Genomic DNA, 19,936 nt, shown 5'->3' on the forward strand with positions numbered 1-19,936 from the left:
CGTGACTCGGCGCACAGGCGAGCTCTGGGGCCGCGCATCTGTCTGGAGAGTGCGCTCCCTGGATAAAAGCGGAACATCTGCACCGAGCGACTTGATTAGCTCACGAAACATAAATAAATCTCCCAGATGAACTATACATTTTAGGCCCACCTGCACATCAAGACAGACGGTCAAATCCCCAACAGGGAGACAGGGAACTTCCTGTAGCATGGGGGAGAGGGGACGGTGTGGGGTGGGGGCCCACTCTGCACCCCGCTGCTCACGGAGGATGCGGGGTGGGGGGGGAGGGGAGCCCAGCAAAACGGCTCCCTCTCCCACCTTCACCAAGCTGCTTCCCTGACCAAACCCTGGGAGAAGACGACGCTCAGCTGGGGCAGAGTCCCCGAAGACAAGGAGCCGTGCCCGGCCAGAGGCCACACGGCCGGGGCCCGGGGCCGGCTGAAGTCCGACGTGACCCCTCCGGGCAGGGGGCCGAAGGAACACACACAGGCCCGCGGCGCCCGGAACCCGGCGTCGCGCTTACAGCACGTGTATCCTGGACAGGCCCCAGAAGGCCCCGTCCGTGAGCTTGCTGATGTTGTTTCGCTGCAGCTTCAGCACCTCCAAACTCTCGAGCCCCTGGAACGTCAGGCCCTCGATGAGCCGGATCCGGTTCCTGTTGAGGTCCCTGAGGAGATGAAGACCACGGGTTCAGAGGCCTCGCGGCACGCACCCTGCCGACGCCTCCCACCGTTCCCACGCAGGCCCAGAAGCCCAGCCGGGAGAATCGCGGCAAGGATGGACCAGCGGGGCCAAGACGTGTCTCACGGACACTCCTGCCTGCCACGCAGGCGCGGACGCTGACTGGGCCACAGCTGGTGGAGGAAGGAGCGCGCGGGGCTCCCCGGATGCTGGCCCCACCGCGCCCCCACGTGAGCAAATGCTCCACTTCCTCCCCGACTCTCCGTGGCTCTGTAGTGAGGAGGTGCGTGTGACTCAGGATGTGAGCGTCTGAGGTGAGGTGTCTCTCAGCTCAGCAACAGAAATCCGTACCGGACGCCTCACCCCGGGAAAAACCGATCCACTGGGGGCCAAGTGGCAAGGACGCTTCCCACTGAAGGCACGAACGGGGTCCCTACTGATGGAGAGAAGGCAGTGCCCTTGAGCGAGGAGGGGGCTGAGGCACCAGTGAAGCCCACACATTCGGCTTCCGACGCCAGTGTGACAAAACCTCAGTTGCCCGAAAGATTTCAGGAATCTGGGTGGGCTGGATCCATTAGTAACACTGGGGGAAGGGGAGGGGAGAACACAGAGCTAACCAGAAAGCCCTTGGTTTTCCCCAAATACTTCTGCAGTGTCTCATGACTCTGTCCCCCACACAACCTCCCGAGCATCAAGAGACCTTCTCCAGAGCTGAAGAGAGCAGAGTCAGAGCCTGGATCTAATGAGGGGTGTGTGTGTGTGTGTGTGTGCGTGCACATGCGTGCACAACACAGGCAGTGAGAGCTTGGGGGGGGGGGTGGGCACACCGTCTTGCTACCAAATCTGGCCCCGAACAATCGGTGCGTTCTGTTTAAACCCAGTCTCCAATATCAGCTTCTTTTCCTGAAACGGTCTCTTCTAATACAAAGATAATACAGGAAAACGAAAAACCAGGGAACAAACGGTCCACCGGGCTCTGGAAAACAGGTTTTCTTGAATCCAACCCTGTGCCATCTTAGGAGAGCATTCGGCCTCAGATATCAAAGAACTAAATAAATGCTTTCTTCCAAAAAAAAAAAAAAAATCAACTACCTCATAAGATGTAGCAGATGGAGACGGTCCATCTCCGTCTACACTAACTTCCTCTCAGACTGCTCAAAAAGTGTGGGACACCATAACGTCCACGGTACAGGTTTTTTAATTTGAGAGAGAGCGCACGTGTGCAAGCGAGGAAGAGGGACAGAAGGGGACAGAGAGTGAATCCCAAGTAGACCCCACAGTCAGTGTGAAACCCAATGCGGGGCTTGATCCCAAGACCGTGAGATCATGCCCTGATCTGAAATCAGGAGTCAGACACTCAACCGACTGAGCCACCACGGTACAGATTTTATGGGTACTTTTAAAAAAACCAACACAGAAAACCCCAAGATAAATAACCCAAGCCACACAGCCTAAGCATTAGCCAGGATCAGCTCACCAGCAGGACTCCTCATTTCATTTTGCAAAGTGCCAATGAGGACAAGCATATATATCCTCAGTGGATCTTTTTCTCAGCAACCTGAGGCAGCCCACAGGCACCAGACCCGGCTTCTAATTTGCTTTTATTAGGTGTCGCCACAAGGCCATTAATGACGGCGTATGTAAAGCCTGACAGGGAGTGAGGAAGGGGTCGCATTTGGAATGAGGTCCATGGGGAACGCTGGCCTCCACAGAGTTTGGCTAACCTTAATTAAAGTGCAGGTTTCTATACTCACAGTTGCGTCAGCCTGGGTAACTTGAATGCTTTCACAGGAAGCTGGGTGATCCTGTTTTTGCTCAAGCGAAGCATTACCAGCGACCGGGACAGGCCATCAAATGCTCCCGACTCCAGGCTGCCAATGCGATTGCTTGCCAGGTTGCTGGAAGGACAGAGGACAGAAAATGAAATGGTCAGAAGGGGGCTTCCCTCACCCCGTTACAGACACTGCAGTTGCCTGGGGTGGGGAGAAGCCAAAGCAACACCCAGAGGGGTGGGTTTCCAGGGACACATCGGTCACCTAAACTCCCGGATGGGGGAGCCAGGAGACTTGGGTGTCAGCACCCTCCACTTCAGGCCCTGGTGGAAGTGTCATTTCAGCCCCCCAACGCGCTGTGCTTGTGGCCAGGGCCTTCCGCTGGAGGGCCGGGGGGTCAACGTCAGTCACCTCCACCCCAGCACCCTTGCACCCCAGCCTGGCCGAGCACCGGCCGTCTCCAGAGCTACCTGCAGGAGTCCCTCAACACCCCCCAACCAAGAGTTGGGGTTCAAGGTTAGTGAGAAAAGCCCTAGGAATCAGAATGTCAACTTCCAGGCGAAGGGCAGAATGGATTTACTAATTTAGACAAATAGTCTTAAATGTTAAAGTGGGTCTCACCACACAACTTGATATGTATACAGATACATTTATACGTTTATATACACACCCACGCACACACACTTACAAATGTGTCTTAACTGATTCATTTTAATCGTTTGAAATGGTATCCAGAGAAACACTAGTGAAGGAGACCTGCACAGGATCCCTTCAATTCTGCAACGGGACGTCCACTTAGTGGATTATGTATGTAAAGGGCACCTCCCCTCACACCACACTACAATATACTAGGTTGCATCTGGGCTTTCCATGGTGCACAAATTCTATCAATAAAAAAAAAAAAAAGAAAAAACAGAAAGGGAAAGAATGATACACTATTCCTATCAGAAGTCACTGCCATTGGGGCACCAGGGTGGCTCAGTCGGTTAAGCATCTGACTTCGGCTCAGGTCACGATCTTGCGGTTTGTGAGTTCGAGCCCCGCATCGGGCTCTGTGCTGATAGCCTGGACTGCTTCAGATTCTGTGTGTGTGTCTTTCTCTGCCCCTCCCCCGCTCATGTTCTGTCTGTCTCTCTCTGTCAAAAATAAATAAAAATTAAAAAAAAATTTTTTTTTTTAAAGTTACTGTTACTACCTCTCCTTCCGCCTTCCCTGGACAAATGCTGCTTTTGGTAGCGCAAGGAAAAAGACCAGAGAGAGTCTGCTCCACCAGAGAAGGGAAGAGAAGCAGGCATTTCTTGCCTCTCCACCCGGCCGTGGCCCAGGCCATGGCACAAGAGGATTCTGTGCAAATGGGGCTGGACTGTGTGTTCTTAACACTCCCCATTACAGAAGAACAGTCTGTGGGATGAAGATACACACCGGCCAGTAGCTACCAAAATAGTCCCTCCTGCTTTTGTGCAGACGGAGGTCAATGTGATTCAGTTGAGCAGTTGCTGGTTCCTTCGCCCCAAGCGAGGGAATGCCAGGCGGTGGCTGGACATTTTCGCAAAGCCCTGAGTGCGGGCTGAGCACGGTCACACGGGCTTAACAGAGGCCAGGCCCCCCCCGCCCCGTTTCCAAATCTGGTGCCTTGAGGCAGCCTTAGAAAGAAATCACGCCCCCTCCTGGGGGTCTTGGAAAATCCCTGTGCCAAGCCCTGGCCTCCCTGAGCTTAGGGGTCATAACGACCCCTAAACCAGCCTCATGGACGATCTCCAAAACGACTCAGGATCAGTAAAAGAGCACAGGAAATGAAAACTCGTGTCATTTGAAGGCCTCTCCGGAGCCTGGGTTTTTCGTTTCTTCCCCGAAGCACCATTTTTCTACCAACAAGCAGCAAGCTCAACAGGCTTTCACGGTTTTTCCTCCCTTCTACCATCCACTGGGTGTGAGAAGGGCTAGGACGATGGGCGGACGAGACACAGACCAGCAAAGAGGACAGGGCCGGGGAAGCCGCAGAAGGGAGTCAGTGCCTGCTCGAAGAGACCGCACGCCAGGCTTCGGGGGTCAGTGCCGCAGAGGCCAGCACCCACTGCTTCAGCCTCGGCAGGGAGGTCTCCCCGCAGTGCTGTTTTCTAAGTGCCCCCCAACCTTCTCCCCAAGCTCTCCGGGGAGGCAGCCCGGGAAAGGACAAAGAACACAGGCCCTCTATCAAGACAGACCTGTGTCTGAGGGCCAGACCCTCCCCTCAGCTGGTGGGTGTGAGAGGCCCCTTGCCAAGCTCTCCCTGGACCCACCTCCACCCCTGCTGTCAGAGAAACGCCGCTCCTTAGGAAATGCTCTACACCTGTGCCCACGGGCGATAAGGAACCCGGGCGCCCTGCCGAGGGAAGCCAGAGGGGTGCGCCCACGCCCGGAGTCTCAGGCAGGCCACGCGGGGGAGAAGGACACGCGCACCCCGCGTGCACACGGGTGCTGACGGCGGGGCACGGGCACTTACAGCTCCCTGATGTGCAGCCCCTGCGGAAAGCAGGCGCTCCGGATCTCCGTGATGTTGTTCGAGCTCAGGTCCAGCACTTCCAAGGAAAGGTAAGCCTTCAGCTGACTCCCCTCCACGCTGCGAATCTTATTGTGTTGCCTAAAACACACAAACGGACAAGGGGACCTGAGCGTGTCTTTCTGCAAGGGAACCATTATTCCCCCTACCCGCCCCCCCCGCCGCCCCTTTTCACACGTCTTCCTCCCTGCTTTGCTCATCCAGAAAATTATAAAAGTGGTGTCACGTTTTCTTAGCGTTTATTTATTTTTGAGACAGAGAGGAAGAGCATGAGCAGGAAAGGGGGGAGAGAGGGAGATCCAGAATCTGAAGCAGGCTCCAAGTTCTGAGCTGTCAGCACAGAGCCCGATGTGGGGCTTGGACCCACAAACCGCGAGATCACGGCCTGAGCCAGAGTCGGATGCTTAACCGACTGAGCCACCCAGGTGGTGCACCTGCCCTCCTTTAAAAAAAAATTTTTTTTTTAATGGTGGTAGCATTCTTCTTTTTTTTTTTTTTTTAATTTTTTTTTCAACGTTTATTTATTTTTGGGACAGAGAGAGACAGAGCATGAACGGGGGAGGGGCAGCGAGAGAGGGAGACACAGAATCGGAAACAGGCTCCAGGCTCTGAGCTATCAGCCCAGAGCCCGACGCGGGGCTCGAACTCACGGACCACGAGATCGTGACCTGGCTGAAGTCGGATGCTTAACCGACTACGCCACCCAGGCACCCCGGTGGTAGCATTCTTAAAATGAGCTCTCCCATTCTTCTTGCTGTGAGCTTACCACCTGCTGGCTGGCTGCTATGGTATTGAATTCTCTGTCGATGACAAGTCTGTCCACCCAAACTCAAAGCCTAGGTTCTCCCCAAGGAGAAGCCCGCAGGAGTAATGTGGAAGGCCGCCATGCAAAGAGCAGCGAGACCGCAACTCAGAACTGACCAGGGTGCCTTCCCATAAGGAATGTGCCCGGTGGAACCAGCCAGCTCCCCAGCCCCATCACTTAGGAGGCTGCGGGCTCCGAGGACCGAGTTCAGATCTCATCTAACTTAATCCATCGCCATGCCCCACACCTTTTGCCAGGTGTGAAGACAGACACGAGGGATTTTTTCTTTTTTTTTAATGACACGATTCTGACAACCTAAGGGCAACAGGAACTGGGTGCTCAGTCTAGCTGGAATTGAATCCTCCGATCTTTCCGACTCGACCCCCTTGACGGTTTTGTTCCTCGGTTTCCTCGCATGCAAGATGGGGCCACCACCCCTTATTTCAGGCACACGGCAGACCCAGTAAAGCAGACGTTAACCCAAGCGTTCGGAGTGTTTAACCCCTGCCCAAGGAAGGCAGTCTACCACCGTGATTTACTCGCACGTGTCGTCCTCCTGAAAAACCCACAGTCCAACCAACCGGCCAGTACCGGTTAATCAGGAGAAAGACAAGAAACACGGACAACGGCTGCAGGACCCGGGTGGCCCCCACCGTGGATTTGGCTCCGTGGGGCAGATTCAAACCCCAGCAGCCCTCATCCCAATATTCAGATACTTCAGAATCTGCTGGGGTTGTGCGGGTTCCAGGCCCTCACTCGGGCCAGTTTCTGAGTGAACAGTGTCCGGGGCCCCGGCCAATCAAAGCATTCTTGAACACAACACGAGTAAGCCAGGCGTCGCGTACCCAGTGGCATCTCTTTTAAACACACGCTTGGCCAAATCAGTTCCAACAGGCATAAACGAGGCTCTCTCTCCCAGAAGCCCTGGGGCTTCTTGTCCGCTCCTTTGTGTTTTCACAACTCTCCCAGGCCCTGAACCCAACACCCATTTATAGGGGCACAACTCCAGACACGGGGAAGTCTCCCCAGAATGAAAGGCCGCTTTTCCTTCGTGTCTCCTCCCCACCCCCCAGAAGCTATTTCCTTTGAGTTCTTTACAATGTGTCTAATAGAGATGGTCTCTTCAGTTTTCTGACTCCAAAAGAAAAAGAAAAAAAGAAAAGAAAACCTTTATTATGTTAAGTATGGGAAAGAAAGAACAAGAAATAAAGGCAGCAGAGCTGAGCCTCGTCCAGAAACTGTGAATGCAGGACCAAGGAGCCAGGAAGAGATGATGTGAAAGCAGGCAAGGAGCCCCAGTGTGGCCCCGAAGTGGGGCAGAAAGGGACCGTGCACACAGCAAGGGCCCAGGGGACAGCTGCGAGCCCCCCGACATTTCTCTCACTGCGCCTCGTCTCTCAGTCTCTGCCTTTCATCTTACACCTGTCTTTGTCTTTCTTGCCAGTCTGTTTATTTAGCGACTCCAGCACGTTCTGTGGGGCACCAGCCCCACTCTGGAGGAAGGCTACTGTAATGAGGATGGGGCTCTTTCACACGCTGTAGACAGCTCCCCAGTTGGCCCAAGGGGCAGCCATGCGGATGAGACACAACACAGCGTGGGAGTGAGGGTGTCGGAGGCAAGGTGGACGAAGTGTGCCAGGAGCCGTGCTGAATTCTGCCAGACCAGCATGCGGGGTCCAGCTCTGGGGGCAGGACCGGACACTGGGGACAGACAGAGCACACCAGGCGAGGGCCCCCAGGCCACCCTGGGGAGCAGGGACTCCACCTGCCCATGGTCGAGGAGAGACGGGGCAGCAACACAGACACAGATGCAAGAGAAGAGGACGAGAGGGGCCCGCGGGAGCTGGAGATGACAGCTGGAGGCTGCATCAGTGATACTAAATATTCTGTTTTGCAAATATTAAAATACCCTGGTTAGGCTAGTGGCTATGCCTTCCATCCTTGTCCACATAATGGACCACTCCCAACCCAGTAACCACAGAGATCCTTTAAGGCATCCCAAGAAATGGGGGGAAAACATTTGAAAATCATATATCTGACAAGGGATTAGTATCAAGAATATACAAAGAACTCCTACAATTCAACAACCAAAAAATCCCAACAACCTGATTAAAAAATGGGCGAAGGACTTGAACAGATATTTCTCCGAAGATGGACGAGTGCATGGCCACTGAGCACAGGAAAAGACGCTCAATAGCACTAATCATTAGGGCAACGCAATGAGAAACCACCTCACACCCATACGATGGCTACAAGCATGTAGGGAAAGAGGAACCACAACAAAGTGCTGAAGAAAATGCCAGGGTGGAGCCTCAAAACATTAAAGAACTATTACATGATCGAGCAGTGTTACTTCTGGTTATATATCCCAAAGAACTGAAAGCACATCTCAAAGACACATGCAGGGGCTCCTGGGGGGCTCAGTCGGTTAAGCGACCAACTTCAGCTCAGGTCATGATCTCGTGGTTCGTGGGTTCGAGCCCCGCGTCGGGCTCTGTGCTGACAGCTCAGAGCCTGGAGCCTGTTTCAGATTCTGTGTCTCCCTCTCTCTCTCTCTGCCCCTCCCCCATGCTCATGTGTTCTCTCTCTCAAAAGTAAACAAACATTTAAAAAAATTGAAAAAAATGAAAGACTTACACACACAGCCATGTTCAGAGCAACATTACACACAATACCCAGAAGGGGAAGCAGCCCAAATGTGCCTGGAGGGATGAGTGGATGAACACCGGGCCCCATACATGGACCACGGACTACTCTTCAGCCTTAAAAGGGAAATTCTGACCTGAGCTACAACATGGATGAATCCGGAGGGCACTGTCAAGTGAAACCAAAAAAAGCCAATCACAGAAAGACAAATGCTGTTTGGTTCCACATATGTGAGTTTCCTGGCGGAGTCAGATTCACTGGAGCAGAAAATAGAGTAGTTCTTGCCCGGGCTGGAGGAGGCAGGAAAGGGGAGGTGTTCAACGGGTACAGGGGTTTAGTGTTGCAAGAGGGAAAAAGCCCTGGAAACTAGTTGCACAAAACGAGCGTACTTCGCATTACTGAGCTTAAAAGAGGATTCCGATGGTAAATATTATCACGATATAAAAACCAAACCGAAAAACAAGGTCAGCTCGCAAGAATCCACTGCCTACAACTCAAAAGGTGGCTCTTGCATCTCATTTAGGACTAAGTCCTCACAACGGACTCCAAAGCCCACGTGACTGCCACACAGCGCCCTGTTGCTCACACACTGCCCCGCATGGACCCTCTCCCACGCAGGCACACACCTGTCTCAGGACCTTTGCACTTGCCCTTCTCGCTGCATAGAATGCTCCTCCCCGCACCCCCCCCCCCCGCCGAGACCCCACAGATGGTATCCCCTTAACCCTTTCCCATCTTATTCAAATGTCCTTGGCCATGTTCTCTAAACCCACAGGCTCCTTCACCCCATCTCTCTCTCAAAAACACACACACACTTTCCACTACACTTCCTACGGTATTTTTCCCAAAAGCTCTAATTATCACCTAATATATCCAGCAATATGCTTATTTCCAGTTTAACATCTTCCCTCCCACCAGGATGTGGCTCAAAGAAGGCAGAGCTATCAGTCGGTTTTGTCCACCAATGTGTCTCCGACCACTGGAATGGCATGAGGCACATAACAGGTGCTCAATAAATATGTGGTGAAAAAAAATGAATGCAGGTTAAATTTCTGAATCCCACAGATCTGGGGCTCGCCGGCATTTCAACAGAAGAAAAGCCTGCAAGCAGATGATGAGTTCAGTTAGGGAAAATGAAGGAAAGAAAGGGTGTCAACTGGCCTGTGGGAGCACGGCCCAGACAACACAAGAGACGTGGCCCGCAGCAGCTCCAGGGGTCCTCAGGGCTTAAACACCCCTGTTCCCAGCTGCCAAAGATGCACTGCCCTCTCCCGGCTGGACTAGGCTCTCTGCTCCACACTCTTTTTTGTTTTTAATTTTCACTTACTCATTTTGAGAGAGAGAGAGAGAGAGCGGGGGAGGGGCAGAAAGAGAGGGAGACACAGAATCCGAAACAGGCTCCAGGCTCTGAACTGTCAGCACAGAGCCCGATGTGGGGCTCAAACTCACAAACCGTGAGATCATGACCTGAGCCGAAACCAAAGGCTGGATGCTCAACCGACTGAGTCACCCAGGCGCCCCTCTCTGCTCCACACTCTAGCCCAGAGCCCTGATCACATCCTTCCTGAACTCCGTGTACTCTGCAAAACTGACCACACAGTTCTGCGTTCCTGTGGACTCTGCCTCCCCTCCTTCTCAAAACAAGAATCCCAGCGGGTGAGAGGTCTCCGTGGACCGTGGCAACTCCACCCACGGCCAGGAGTTCTTCCTGGGCTGGGACTTGGCACAGCACAGAACATGCCGTGAGCACTGCCCTGCCTGAGTTCAAACCCCAGTTACACAACTTCCAGGCGTGAACTTCAAGAGGAGCCTCATCTATAAAGCAACGTGTGAAGTTCCTATGCCCCATGGGTGATGTGACCTGACACACAGCAGTTGCTCAATAAAACCGGTTCTTGTTTTTATTAGTCATATTTGTATCCTCAGAGCCAGGCTCAGGACCTAGTTAGCGGGAGGTGCTCTGGCAAGAGAATGAATAAAATGAATGAATGACTGGATCCTGTCTACTCCTCTGCCCTTTCGGTGCGAGGAGGCAGGCCTGACTCCTCTCTCGGCAGCGAAGCGTTGACTCAGAGCTCTGCCTCTTGGCTGTGTGCATGAAACGAGCGTGCTCCGGCTGGAGAGCATCACACCCAGCCACAGGGAGACCGGGCCGTCTTGGGGAGCTGTGCCTCAAAGTAAATCCCAGACGAAAGCTTCTGCAGGACTCCATGGCTAGAACCCCGATGGATCCCCAACCAGCTGCATCACACCCCCTCCTCGCTCCTGCAGCAAAAGCATAGCTTATGTGCACACCCCTGACCCCAGCCCACCAAACTCTACCCTGCCCGCCCCCTATCCCGGGGGAAGTTGGCCTGTCCAAGCCACCCCCCTCCACGCACCCATCCGTAAAGGCTCGAGCCAACAGCCAGTATTCAGGGGAAGCCCTCCTACCTCCTTGAGCGTAGACAGTTGGGAAAATGTGGTTGCTGCCCTGATCCCATCAGGCGGTCTACTTTCAAGCAACTGTCCGTGCTTTTTAATGCCACGTGCAAACATGGAAGCTGTCACCAGGTGACTCCTTTACCTAACTGCCCAGTTCCCAAGTAAGTCCACACTCATCTCATTTCTGGGTCCCTGTTCAAGTTCCTTTTAGCAAGGGCTGGCCAATACCTCAACACCTATAGGCAGCAGGCCCTGGGCGAAAGCCTCAGGGAAATCACACAGCGATCTAAAGACGAAGGTACTGTTATTTTCTGTGCATTACAGTGGAAGAAACTGAGGCTTGGAGATCCTGCTGGGATTCTCCTGAGGTCTCACACAGCTGAGAGACAAGGAGAACCAGAACGCAAACTCAGGGGAGGAGGACCCTCCGGCATGCCATCTGAGAGGCTCTCCCAGCAGAATTTTAAGAACCTCATCCTGGATTCGATCCATAAACCTTCGGCAAAGCTTGGCTAGATCTGAATGCTAGCCGGCTACTTCCTGGTCACCTCAGACTGCTCTGGGTAATTAACTGGCCGCGGCGAGGCCCAGCTTTTGTACCAGCTTCCCGGAGTCCTGCGTGAGCAGCAAATCTGCAGAGGGCTTTGTGCGGGGGGCCCCATCTCCGCGCACAACACACAGGAAGGGAAAGCACTTACTCAGGACATTCTGCGTAAGAAAGAAGAGAACAGTTGCTTTGAGACCATGTCTTTAGGGACCTGTATGTGCGAATGGCTACCTTTATTCTTAGGGAATGGAGAGCTGGGGAGGGATGCCCAGCCTGTCTCTGCCACTAAACCAAATTAGGACGGATCTGAGGTTGTGCGGCCGGCGAAGGGTGAAGGGCCCAACATTCGCCTCCACCCTGTGGCGGTTTACCCCTCGGGCTGCCCTCTGGGGCGAGGAGAACTTAATACAGCAGAAGTCTATTAAACCAACACCTGTTAAAGGCTTCAAAATAAAATCAGTCTTCAAAGGCAGAGAGCAGGCAAGATAAGCCCTCTCCACTTGGCTACGTTTTCAGAGCTGATGTTAAATTGGACGGTAAAACAGACAGAGGCATTTGAAACCAACATTTAAACTTTTTATCATAAGTGACTGCTCCACTATGGTTCTGTGAAAGCCTGGTTTATAAGGTATTCCCCTTGGTGGTGGAAAAGATCTCGTGTCACTAACAACAGCCACAAGAAAGGGCAAGGAGATCAAAGGAGGCAGGGTCAAGGTGGGGCAAATGGATTGCAGCTGGTTCCTGAAGTTATGCACCTATTGTCTACACCACGGGTCACCAAACATCTTCTAGAATAGACCTGATGGTAAATATTTTAGGCCTGTGCATCATGTATGCTCTGTCACAAGTGCTCAACTCTGATGCTAGAGTGTAATAGGACAATGGGTAAATGAATGAGTGTGACTGTTCCAGGAAAACTTTATTTACAAAAATAAGCTGAGGGCCACATGTGGCCCACTACCTATAGTTTACTGTCCCCTGGTCGACACTATAGCAACTACTGTGCCTCGGTGTGGGGAGTCCCCCAGATTCCATTTCCAGCTCCGAGGCAGCTTAGCAACTCGTTTTGGTAAATCGCTGTCGGCATCTGGTTTAACTGCCTACAAAATGGCAGTAAATGCCTCCCTACAGCGAAGAACCCTCCTATTGTTCCTCCAGGGCTCATGTCAGACATCACTAATTAGAATCTTTCCCACTGATGTCTTTTCTACCTCTTCAGGAAGTTGAGTGGGACCTGAGTCTTCATCACTATTATATTCCTCCAAAGACAACCCGGGATCCTGCCTGGAGCCAGTGGAGACAAATAGGTGCAAAGGGTGATCTGAGAGAGAACGGCGATCCTCAGTTTATCCTTACTCTCTTTAACTCTTCCAATTAGGCAGACACATTGAAGCTGGCCAATGCAAAGTCCTCACATTTAAGCAGGCACACCCTTCTGCTCTTCCAGAGAATGATGGTGACTCCCAGAAATCCACACTGACAACTCCCAGAGTATGAATTCTCACTGGTGACAACACATCTTCCGTGTTATCTCAGTCATCAAACTCTCCGTACGTCTTACTTAACAGAATCAGCAAAATTCAAATTCCAGATCTCTCTCCGTTTGAACTTCTGGCTAAGAAATAGTTTCACACAATCTAGCCCCGAAATGGGGGGGGTCAGAGTCCCGCACCTGCCAGCACTGCCCCCACCCCGCACTCGCCACCAGGATCCCGGCTGGATGCTCCCACTCCACACCCTGCAGGCTCTGAGCACAAGAAGCACCCTGCACCCGGCCCACCCCGTGGTGCCACAGAACTCATGCTCTGGCTCTGCACCACCGTACCTCCGGCCCCCGCACAGGCACATACCCTCGGTGCTGCTGGGGTGGGGGGCTGCCATAGTATTTTACAGCCCATACATGGAACCCACAGAAGACGAGACAGTTAGTGACCTCATCACCAATTTAGTGTACAACCCAGCACGGGCCAGAGAGGCCCTGATGCCTGCCTGTGGGGGTTGGCCGCGCTATGGCAAGCACCAGAAGATGCTAATCATTTCAGGAACGTGGATGAAGATGGTAATTTCTCCTTTGTTGAAAACTACAGCACTACCCAACAGACCATATGGCCCAGTGGTGGCAGCTGTCCTATTTGTTTGTAAACGTTTTTATGGCAACCGCACGGGCATGCGGAGAAGTGCGTAAATTCCAAGCGCAGAGCTCGATGCGTTTTTACCAGGGCGTTCACCCGTGTGCCAACCACTCACATCGAGATACAGAATGTGTGCGGCCTCCTTCCTGTCACTCTCCTAGTGGCTATTCTTCCCAGAGGGAACACCTCTGTTCTACCACCGGGGACTAATTTTGCCTACTTTGGGGCTTTATACGCATGGAATCATTCCAGATATGTTCTTCAGTGTCCAGCCTTCACTCAACATTATGTTCATGGGATCCGTCCTTGCCTTAGTAGGAAATTCCTTTTCGTCACTGTGTGATATGTTTATAGAGAGAGTACACAGCGATTTATATTTTCTTCTACCGTTGGTGGGCACTGAGTGATTTCCAGGGTGGGCTACTGCAAAAGTCCCAGCTGTGAACACACGTCTTTTGCATGTATCTTTGGTGCACACTGGCATGCGTTTCTGGCAAGCATCAATGTCCAGGAGTGGCGCTGTGGCACAGTCACAGGGCATGCAAACGTTGTTCCCCCTTATCAAACACTGGCAGTTTTCTTTTCTTTACCACCCTCCCCCCCTTTTTCGGTAGTTTTCTTTTAAACCAAATCCTCCAGAGTTGAAATGTGTCCGAAAAGTCATTTCACCCAAATGCCCTGTTGCATGCTGCTTCATTCAGCCACACTGTCAGAAGGCAACCACCCTCACGTGCCCCCCTGACTGCACCTGTCCCCCACAAAAAGCCTCAAGAATACAGCCTGGGGCCACAGAGCAGGGCCAAGCCCAATCGAATCTTGTTCAGGTGTCAGAATGATTTTAAGTGGGCACCTAATGAGCACCAAAAAAGCAAAGAAGAGAAAATAATTCTAAGTCCCAAGTTGGCAAGAAGTAATGTTATGCGAAGTACTGGGAAGAACACCACAAGCCACTTGAAATAAGAGGGTAAGGAGGTTCCAAAAAGAACAAGTGGGTGCAGAAGAGGTTTCCTAGGCCAGTGTGGAGAAGTTTCTCCTCTCGGAATGACGGTCCAAAGCATCGCCCTCTCACCAGCCTGCTTTACATTCACCTTAAGAATGAAAACCAAACCATCTGCATAATAAATCTACTGCATAAATCTACTGACCATTTGCTCTAAGAAATGAGCGACGCCTAAGAAACGGCCCAGCCTAGGGTGTTTGCTGGACAGGAAATGAGAGTCAGAATAAGCAGGTTTCTTTCTTTCTCTCTCTCTCTCTCCCTCTCTCTCTCCCTCTCTCTCTCTCTCTCTTCTTCTCACTACCCCCGCCGCCGCTGCTGGTGAATCATCAGTTCCCTGGGGAATTCTGGCAGATTCTCAGCCTGGCTGGAGATGACGTTCCCGATCTGTTTATTCAGGTGGAGATCGGATAAAAAACAAGAGTGGCCCAGTGGCGGGATAAACAGCCTCCGCCAGGCGGGGTCAACCCTTCCGAAGGCAGGACTAGGCTGTGTCAACTATCCTCCTGACCCCTTCACTTCCTTTAGGGTCACTGTCCCCTTAGGGTCTTCAACGAACTGTTTTAACTCCTCGCAAAGGAAACCTGATGTCCCATCCCCATGGGAGTGGGTGGCCCCAGGCACTTCGATGCAGGAGACCCCACTTGGTCCCCCCACCCTGACACACATCAAGCTGGAAGTCTAAGATCTGGAAGGAGGTAAGTTAGGCACGGCCAAGAGTCAGCAACCACAGTCCTGTAGAGTCTAGAGTGACCCACTCCATAAATGACTATAAGTCATGAGGATCCCCATCCCAACTACTTCTGCCTTCCATTTTTACATGTGCAAACAAACACAAGAAAACCTCCTAAGGAAATGGACATGGTTGAGCGGATGGAGCTAATCAAAAAAGGCTATCTTGGAATTTACGATTCCAGTATAGGATATTCTGGAAAAGGCAAAACTGTGGGGCCAATAAAAAGATCAGGACTTGCCACAGGTTATGGAGAGAGAAGGATGGACAGGTGGAAACACAGGGGATTTTCAGGGCAGTGAAACTACTCTGAATAAACGTGTAAATGGTGAATACAGGCCGTGAAACATTTACGGAAGCCCACAGAACGTAGAACAGCGGGCCCTAATGTCAACCAGAGGTTTACTTCATCATGTATCAATACTGGCCCATCCATTCTAACAAATTTACCACACTAAGGCAGAATGTTAGCAGCAGAAACCAGAGGAGGAGGTATATAGGAAGTCTCCATACTCTCGATTCAATTTTTCTATAAACCTAAAAGTGTTCTAAGAGTCTACTAATTATAAACAGATTAAAACAAAGCTTCCTAAGGTATTAAGTAGTCCCATGGTCAACACATCATTAGAAAGGAATTAGAATTTTTAGCCCAACTTCTTTAGTGCTATATCCTTTGCACCCAGTCCCATGCTTGGAACATAAATGGTGCTCAAGAAATACTTATTGAATAAAAAAATGAATTACAGCTTTAGTTCAGTCTCCTACATTCACCATCACAGACCTGAACAAAAAAAAAGTTATTAGGAAAAAAACACTGAGGCAAGACCAACTATCCAATTAAGAAAATTTTTTCAAGAAATTAAACGTGTAACCCGGAATTACCTTTATTAGATAGAAAAGCCGTCATATTTAAAAAGAAAATGCCTAATAAAATGGACTTTGGGGTTAAGTGCACTTCCCCCGGTTTAACCCCAAGCACAGACATTCGCTGATTAGCCAGGGCTGGTAAAGGGGGAACAGCTCTACTGATGGTGCAGCGGCCAACGGTCCGTCCATCCGTCCGTCCTTCCCGCATCCGGCAGCAGTGAGGAGCAACTCTACCCACATTCCCCATCGTCCCTGGGCCACAGGGGGAAGGGTGATGAGGAACTCAAGGAGGGGTTCTTTCCGGGTCAAGGCCAACATGGCTGCTCAATTCTTTCAGCTTTCTTCTCACCTAAACCAACCCACACGTCCCTTGATTTCTTCTCCTTTTCCCCCTTGCCTTGGCAGCCTGCCGCCCTGTACACGTGTAGCTGGTGTTCCTCTCCGGCACCCTGGAGCCCTCACGGAGGAGGCGCCCTGCCTGCAAGTGCACAGAGCGTCAGGCTGTGGGTCCCTGTTCCGTGGAAGCACACACCCTGGCACAGCAGGGAGCCTGTGGGGGCCGCAGGAACGTTCTGGGCTCACCTGAGTTACTCTCATCACCACTGTCAAGGCCCATGTGTCTGGGCCTGTGTGCACCTGGCTCTGTCCCTCAAGGGCAGTAGGGAGGGAAACCAGTGCCCCTCACAAGGGGCTCCTGGCACAGACTGTTCCAGAAAGGAGGGGCTGGCCAAGAAAGGTGGGCAAGGCGGAGAGATGGTGGCAGTGAGGAGCACGTGGTCAGAGAACCCCCTAAGGCCAGGCTCAGATCCCAGAAACTCTCGCCAAGGGGAGTCCCCCTAGCTCCTCGTGGACGGTGTAAAGAAGCCGCAAGGGGTGAATCTCCTCAAACTGAGTCTCAACACCAAGAGGGTGGGGTGGAAACATCGCCCAGTCCCTGCCCTGTGACAGGGTACAGCTGCTACACCACACAGAGCAAGCACCTCTCCCCACACTCAATGCCGGGGAGCAGCAGGGAAGGGGGTGTGGACACAGGGGTCACCTGGAAATCTACAACCAGCAACAGCCTTTGTCTTCGGCTACAGCGGTTTCTGTCCCTGGGAGTCCTCACCAACCAGGACTTGAACACAGGTTCGTTTTGAGGAAAGACGGACAGACCTTAGCACCTGCTTTTGCAAACTGACAGAAACCCAAAGAGGACTTCTGCTTCAACGCAAGGAGAAGTGCTTTTTTGCTTTATACCATTTTGGCTTACAAAAGGTTTCACGGGAACACTCTTCTTCCAGACAGCAGGGGAAACCTGTGAACCCCACCGTCCTCAGAATTTCCAAACAAAACTTAATGTTCTCGTGGCTGCCCTCCCACGTCAGCCCTGGACCCTCAGGATTCTGCCCATACCGTAATCTAGAGCAAAAGGCAGGGTGCACTGGTAAGTGATTCCCATGACAGCCACTCTCCCAAAGAAGCCAGCAGAAAAAGGATGGGAAATACCCTAGAACGTTTCTCTTGGACATAGCAGGATGACCACGGAATTTTTCCCATCCTCTCTTTTGCATATCATTTTCATGTGCTTTTTATGTAAGTAAATTAAACTGCTATTTGACAAAGCTGTGAACACAACCTTAGACACCGGACTCTGGGACTTGGTCCTTAAGTGTAGAAACGCTGGGCCTGCCTGACTGTCCGAGGCAGAGGGCCTTCAGGGGTGAACACGCGGAGGGGCCGGCCTCAGCGGTAGAGGCCTTTCTTCCCTGCAGGCCAGCAGGGCGGGAGCCCCACCCATTCATCTCCAGGCCGGGATGGTGCTGGGTTCCAGAGTCTCCTCTCGGACCCCGTGAATCCTGACAGTCTCGGGGCACAGAGCCTGCTCCAGGTGGTAAAAACTTCAAAGGGCCTTTGTAGTTGAAGCCTGGAATGGTGCCCTGGGGCCCCTGCAGCCTCCCGGAAACGGTTCCAACGCTCGACTGGGCTGCCGTTCACCCACCAAGAAGGCACACCACACTTCTTTGTGCAAACGGAGCAGTAGCAGGGGCCAAAACAGCAGGAAGAGGGGTCTCAGATGTAACAGCGTGTGAGAGCTTACCAGGAGCAGGCTCTGGCTAGCTCATTTAATCCTCACGACAAACCAAAGAATGGATCCTGCTACGGTCCCCATTTCACAGACGGGGACGCTGAGGCATGGGAAGACGGCAGGAAGCAGCACAGCTAGGATGGGAGCCCAGTCGTGAGTCCTTGTCCCGCACTCCTCCTCCTTATGTGGTACTGCCTCATAATGGAAGCAGGTGGAAGAGGGCTTCCCTGGACAGTCCCCCGGGCCACTCACCTCCTCTCGGCACACTACAACCCCACATCTGTGATTCCATCGGAGGCAGACCCAACTCTGCGCGCTCAGAGGGGGCTCGCGCCCCTGCCCCTCCACAGGCACATGTCAGCACACGGCCGCTGCCGGGCCTAGCCAGCCCTCTCCTACTTATACTCAAGAAGACTGGAGTGGTCCCTAAATGGGTGAGCCGAGCTCTTGACAGTATGACAGGACAACGCTGGGCCTTCTCCAAGAAGCAGAAACTTGTTCACCCCCTGCTCTCTACCAGGCCACAGAAGGCACCAGTTAAACCAGGTTCCGAGATGTCAGGCTCTGGGTCTGGGGCCACCCAGCTCACCAGCAGGCAAGCACGGGTCTCTTCTGACTCCAGGCTGTGTGGCTGTCTCAAGAGGAGAAGCACACAAGTTTTATCAGCCAGCCTGAGGTTAAGAGGACAGAAGACGGGTGTGTGGGTGCCAGGATGGTCCTGCAATCCCTGGGAGGGTGGGGAGCACAGAAGGAGCCTCCCAGGCGCTTCCTTCCCATGCCAGCTTCCCGGCGGCTCGGGGGTTCCAGAAGAGGAGGAAGTGCCTTCTGCACTTGGCTGCACTTTCCAAGACAAGTCCCTCTCCCCTCTGGGAGTGATACCACTGATGTGCCTTTAAAAATAAAGCCAGGCCCGCTTCCTGCCCCATCTGGAAGCCTTTTGATCTCCCAGTCATATGACTTAGGGTATCTCTTAACCACGCAATTCCCCAGGCCTTCAGCGTAGGATCCGACTGTACTTGGGGAGGGTTCAGGACGGGTACGCGTGCGATTAGAGTTGGCCTTTGTAGGTCAGTCCTCATCTACCCTGAAGATGGTGAGCCCCGCTACAGCATCCACGCAGCCCCCTCTCCGGTGGTCCTGCTCTGCACCTACAACCATGCCATCCCCTCGTCTTGCCTGTTACAGCTTCCTGCAGGAGCCTGCGCTTGCTGTGTCTTTCTTGAAACCACAGGCTTCCAGTTTCTTCTTTGCTTCAGGTTGTTTTTTTGTTTTGTTTTTTTTTAATTTATCATCACAGACCCAAATGTGAGATGTAAACTACAAACTTTTAGAGAAAACACAGCAGAAAATCTTTGGGATCTAAAGCTAGGTAGGGGTGCCTGGGTGGTTCAATTGGTTAAGCATTTGACTCTTGATCAGCTCAGGTGGTGATCTCGAGGTTCGTGGGATCGAGCCCCCGTGCTGGGCTCCTCGCTGTGAGTGAGGATTTTCTCTCTCTTTCTCTCTCTCTGCCCCCGCTCCACTCACGCGGTCTCTCTCTCAAATAAATAAAAGTTAAAAAAAAAAAAAAAAAGCGACACCACCAAATGCTGGCCACGATGCAGAGAACCCAATCATTCGTTCCTCACTGATGGGAATTTAAGATGGTACATTCGTGCTGGAGAAGTGTGGTGGTTTCTTAAAGAACTACACATACAAATATCACACAACGCAGCAATTAGGCTC

The 19,936-nt window shown here is 52.4% G+C and overlaps 1 protein-coding gene across 1 annotated transcript in view; it reads right to left on the reverse strand.

Annotated features, from left to right (window-relative positions):
• LRIG1 (leucine rich repeats and immunoglobulin like domains 1) overlaps positions 1-19,936 on the reverse strand; it is a 116,031-nt gene that overhangs the window by 31,200 nt on the left and 64,895 nt on the right. The window contains exons 4-6 of the mRNA XM_045493458.1: positions 4,936-5,073; positions 2,436-2,579; positions 524-667 (exon numbers count right to left, since the gene is read on the reverse strand). Coding sequence (XP_045349414.1) covers positions 524-667; positions 2,436-2,579; positions 4,936-5,073 — 426 coding nt within the window. The remainder of the gene's footprint in view (positions 1-523; positions 668-2,435; positions 2,580-4,935; positions 5,074-19,936) is intronic.

The sequence above is a fragment of the Leopardus geoffroyi genome, chromosome A2 (genome assembly GCF_018350155.1).
Source record: "Leopardus geoffroyi isolate Oge1 chromosome A2, O.geoffroyi_Oge1_pat1.0, whole genome shotgun sequence".
NCBI classification, from domain to species: Eukaryota; Metazoa; Chordata; class Mammalia; order Carnivora; family Felidae; genus Leopardus; species Leopardus geoffroyi.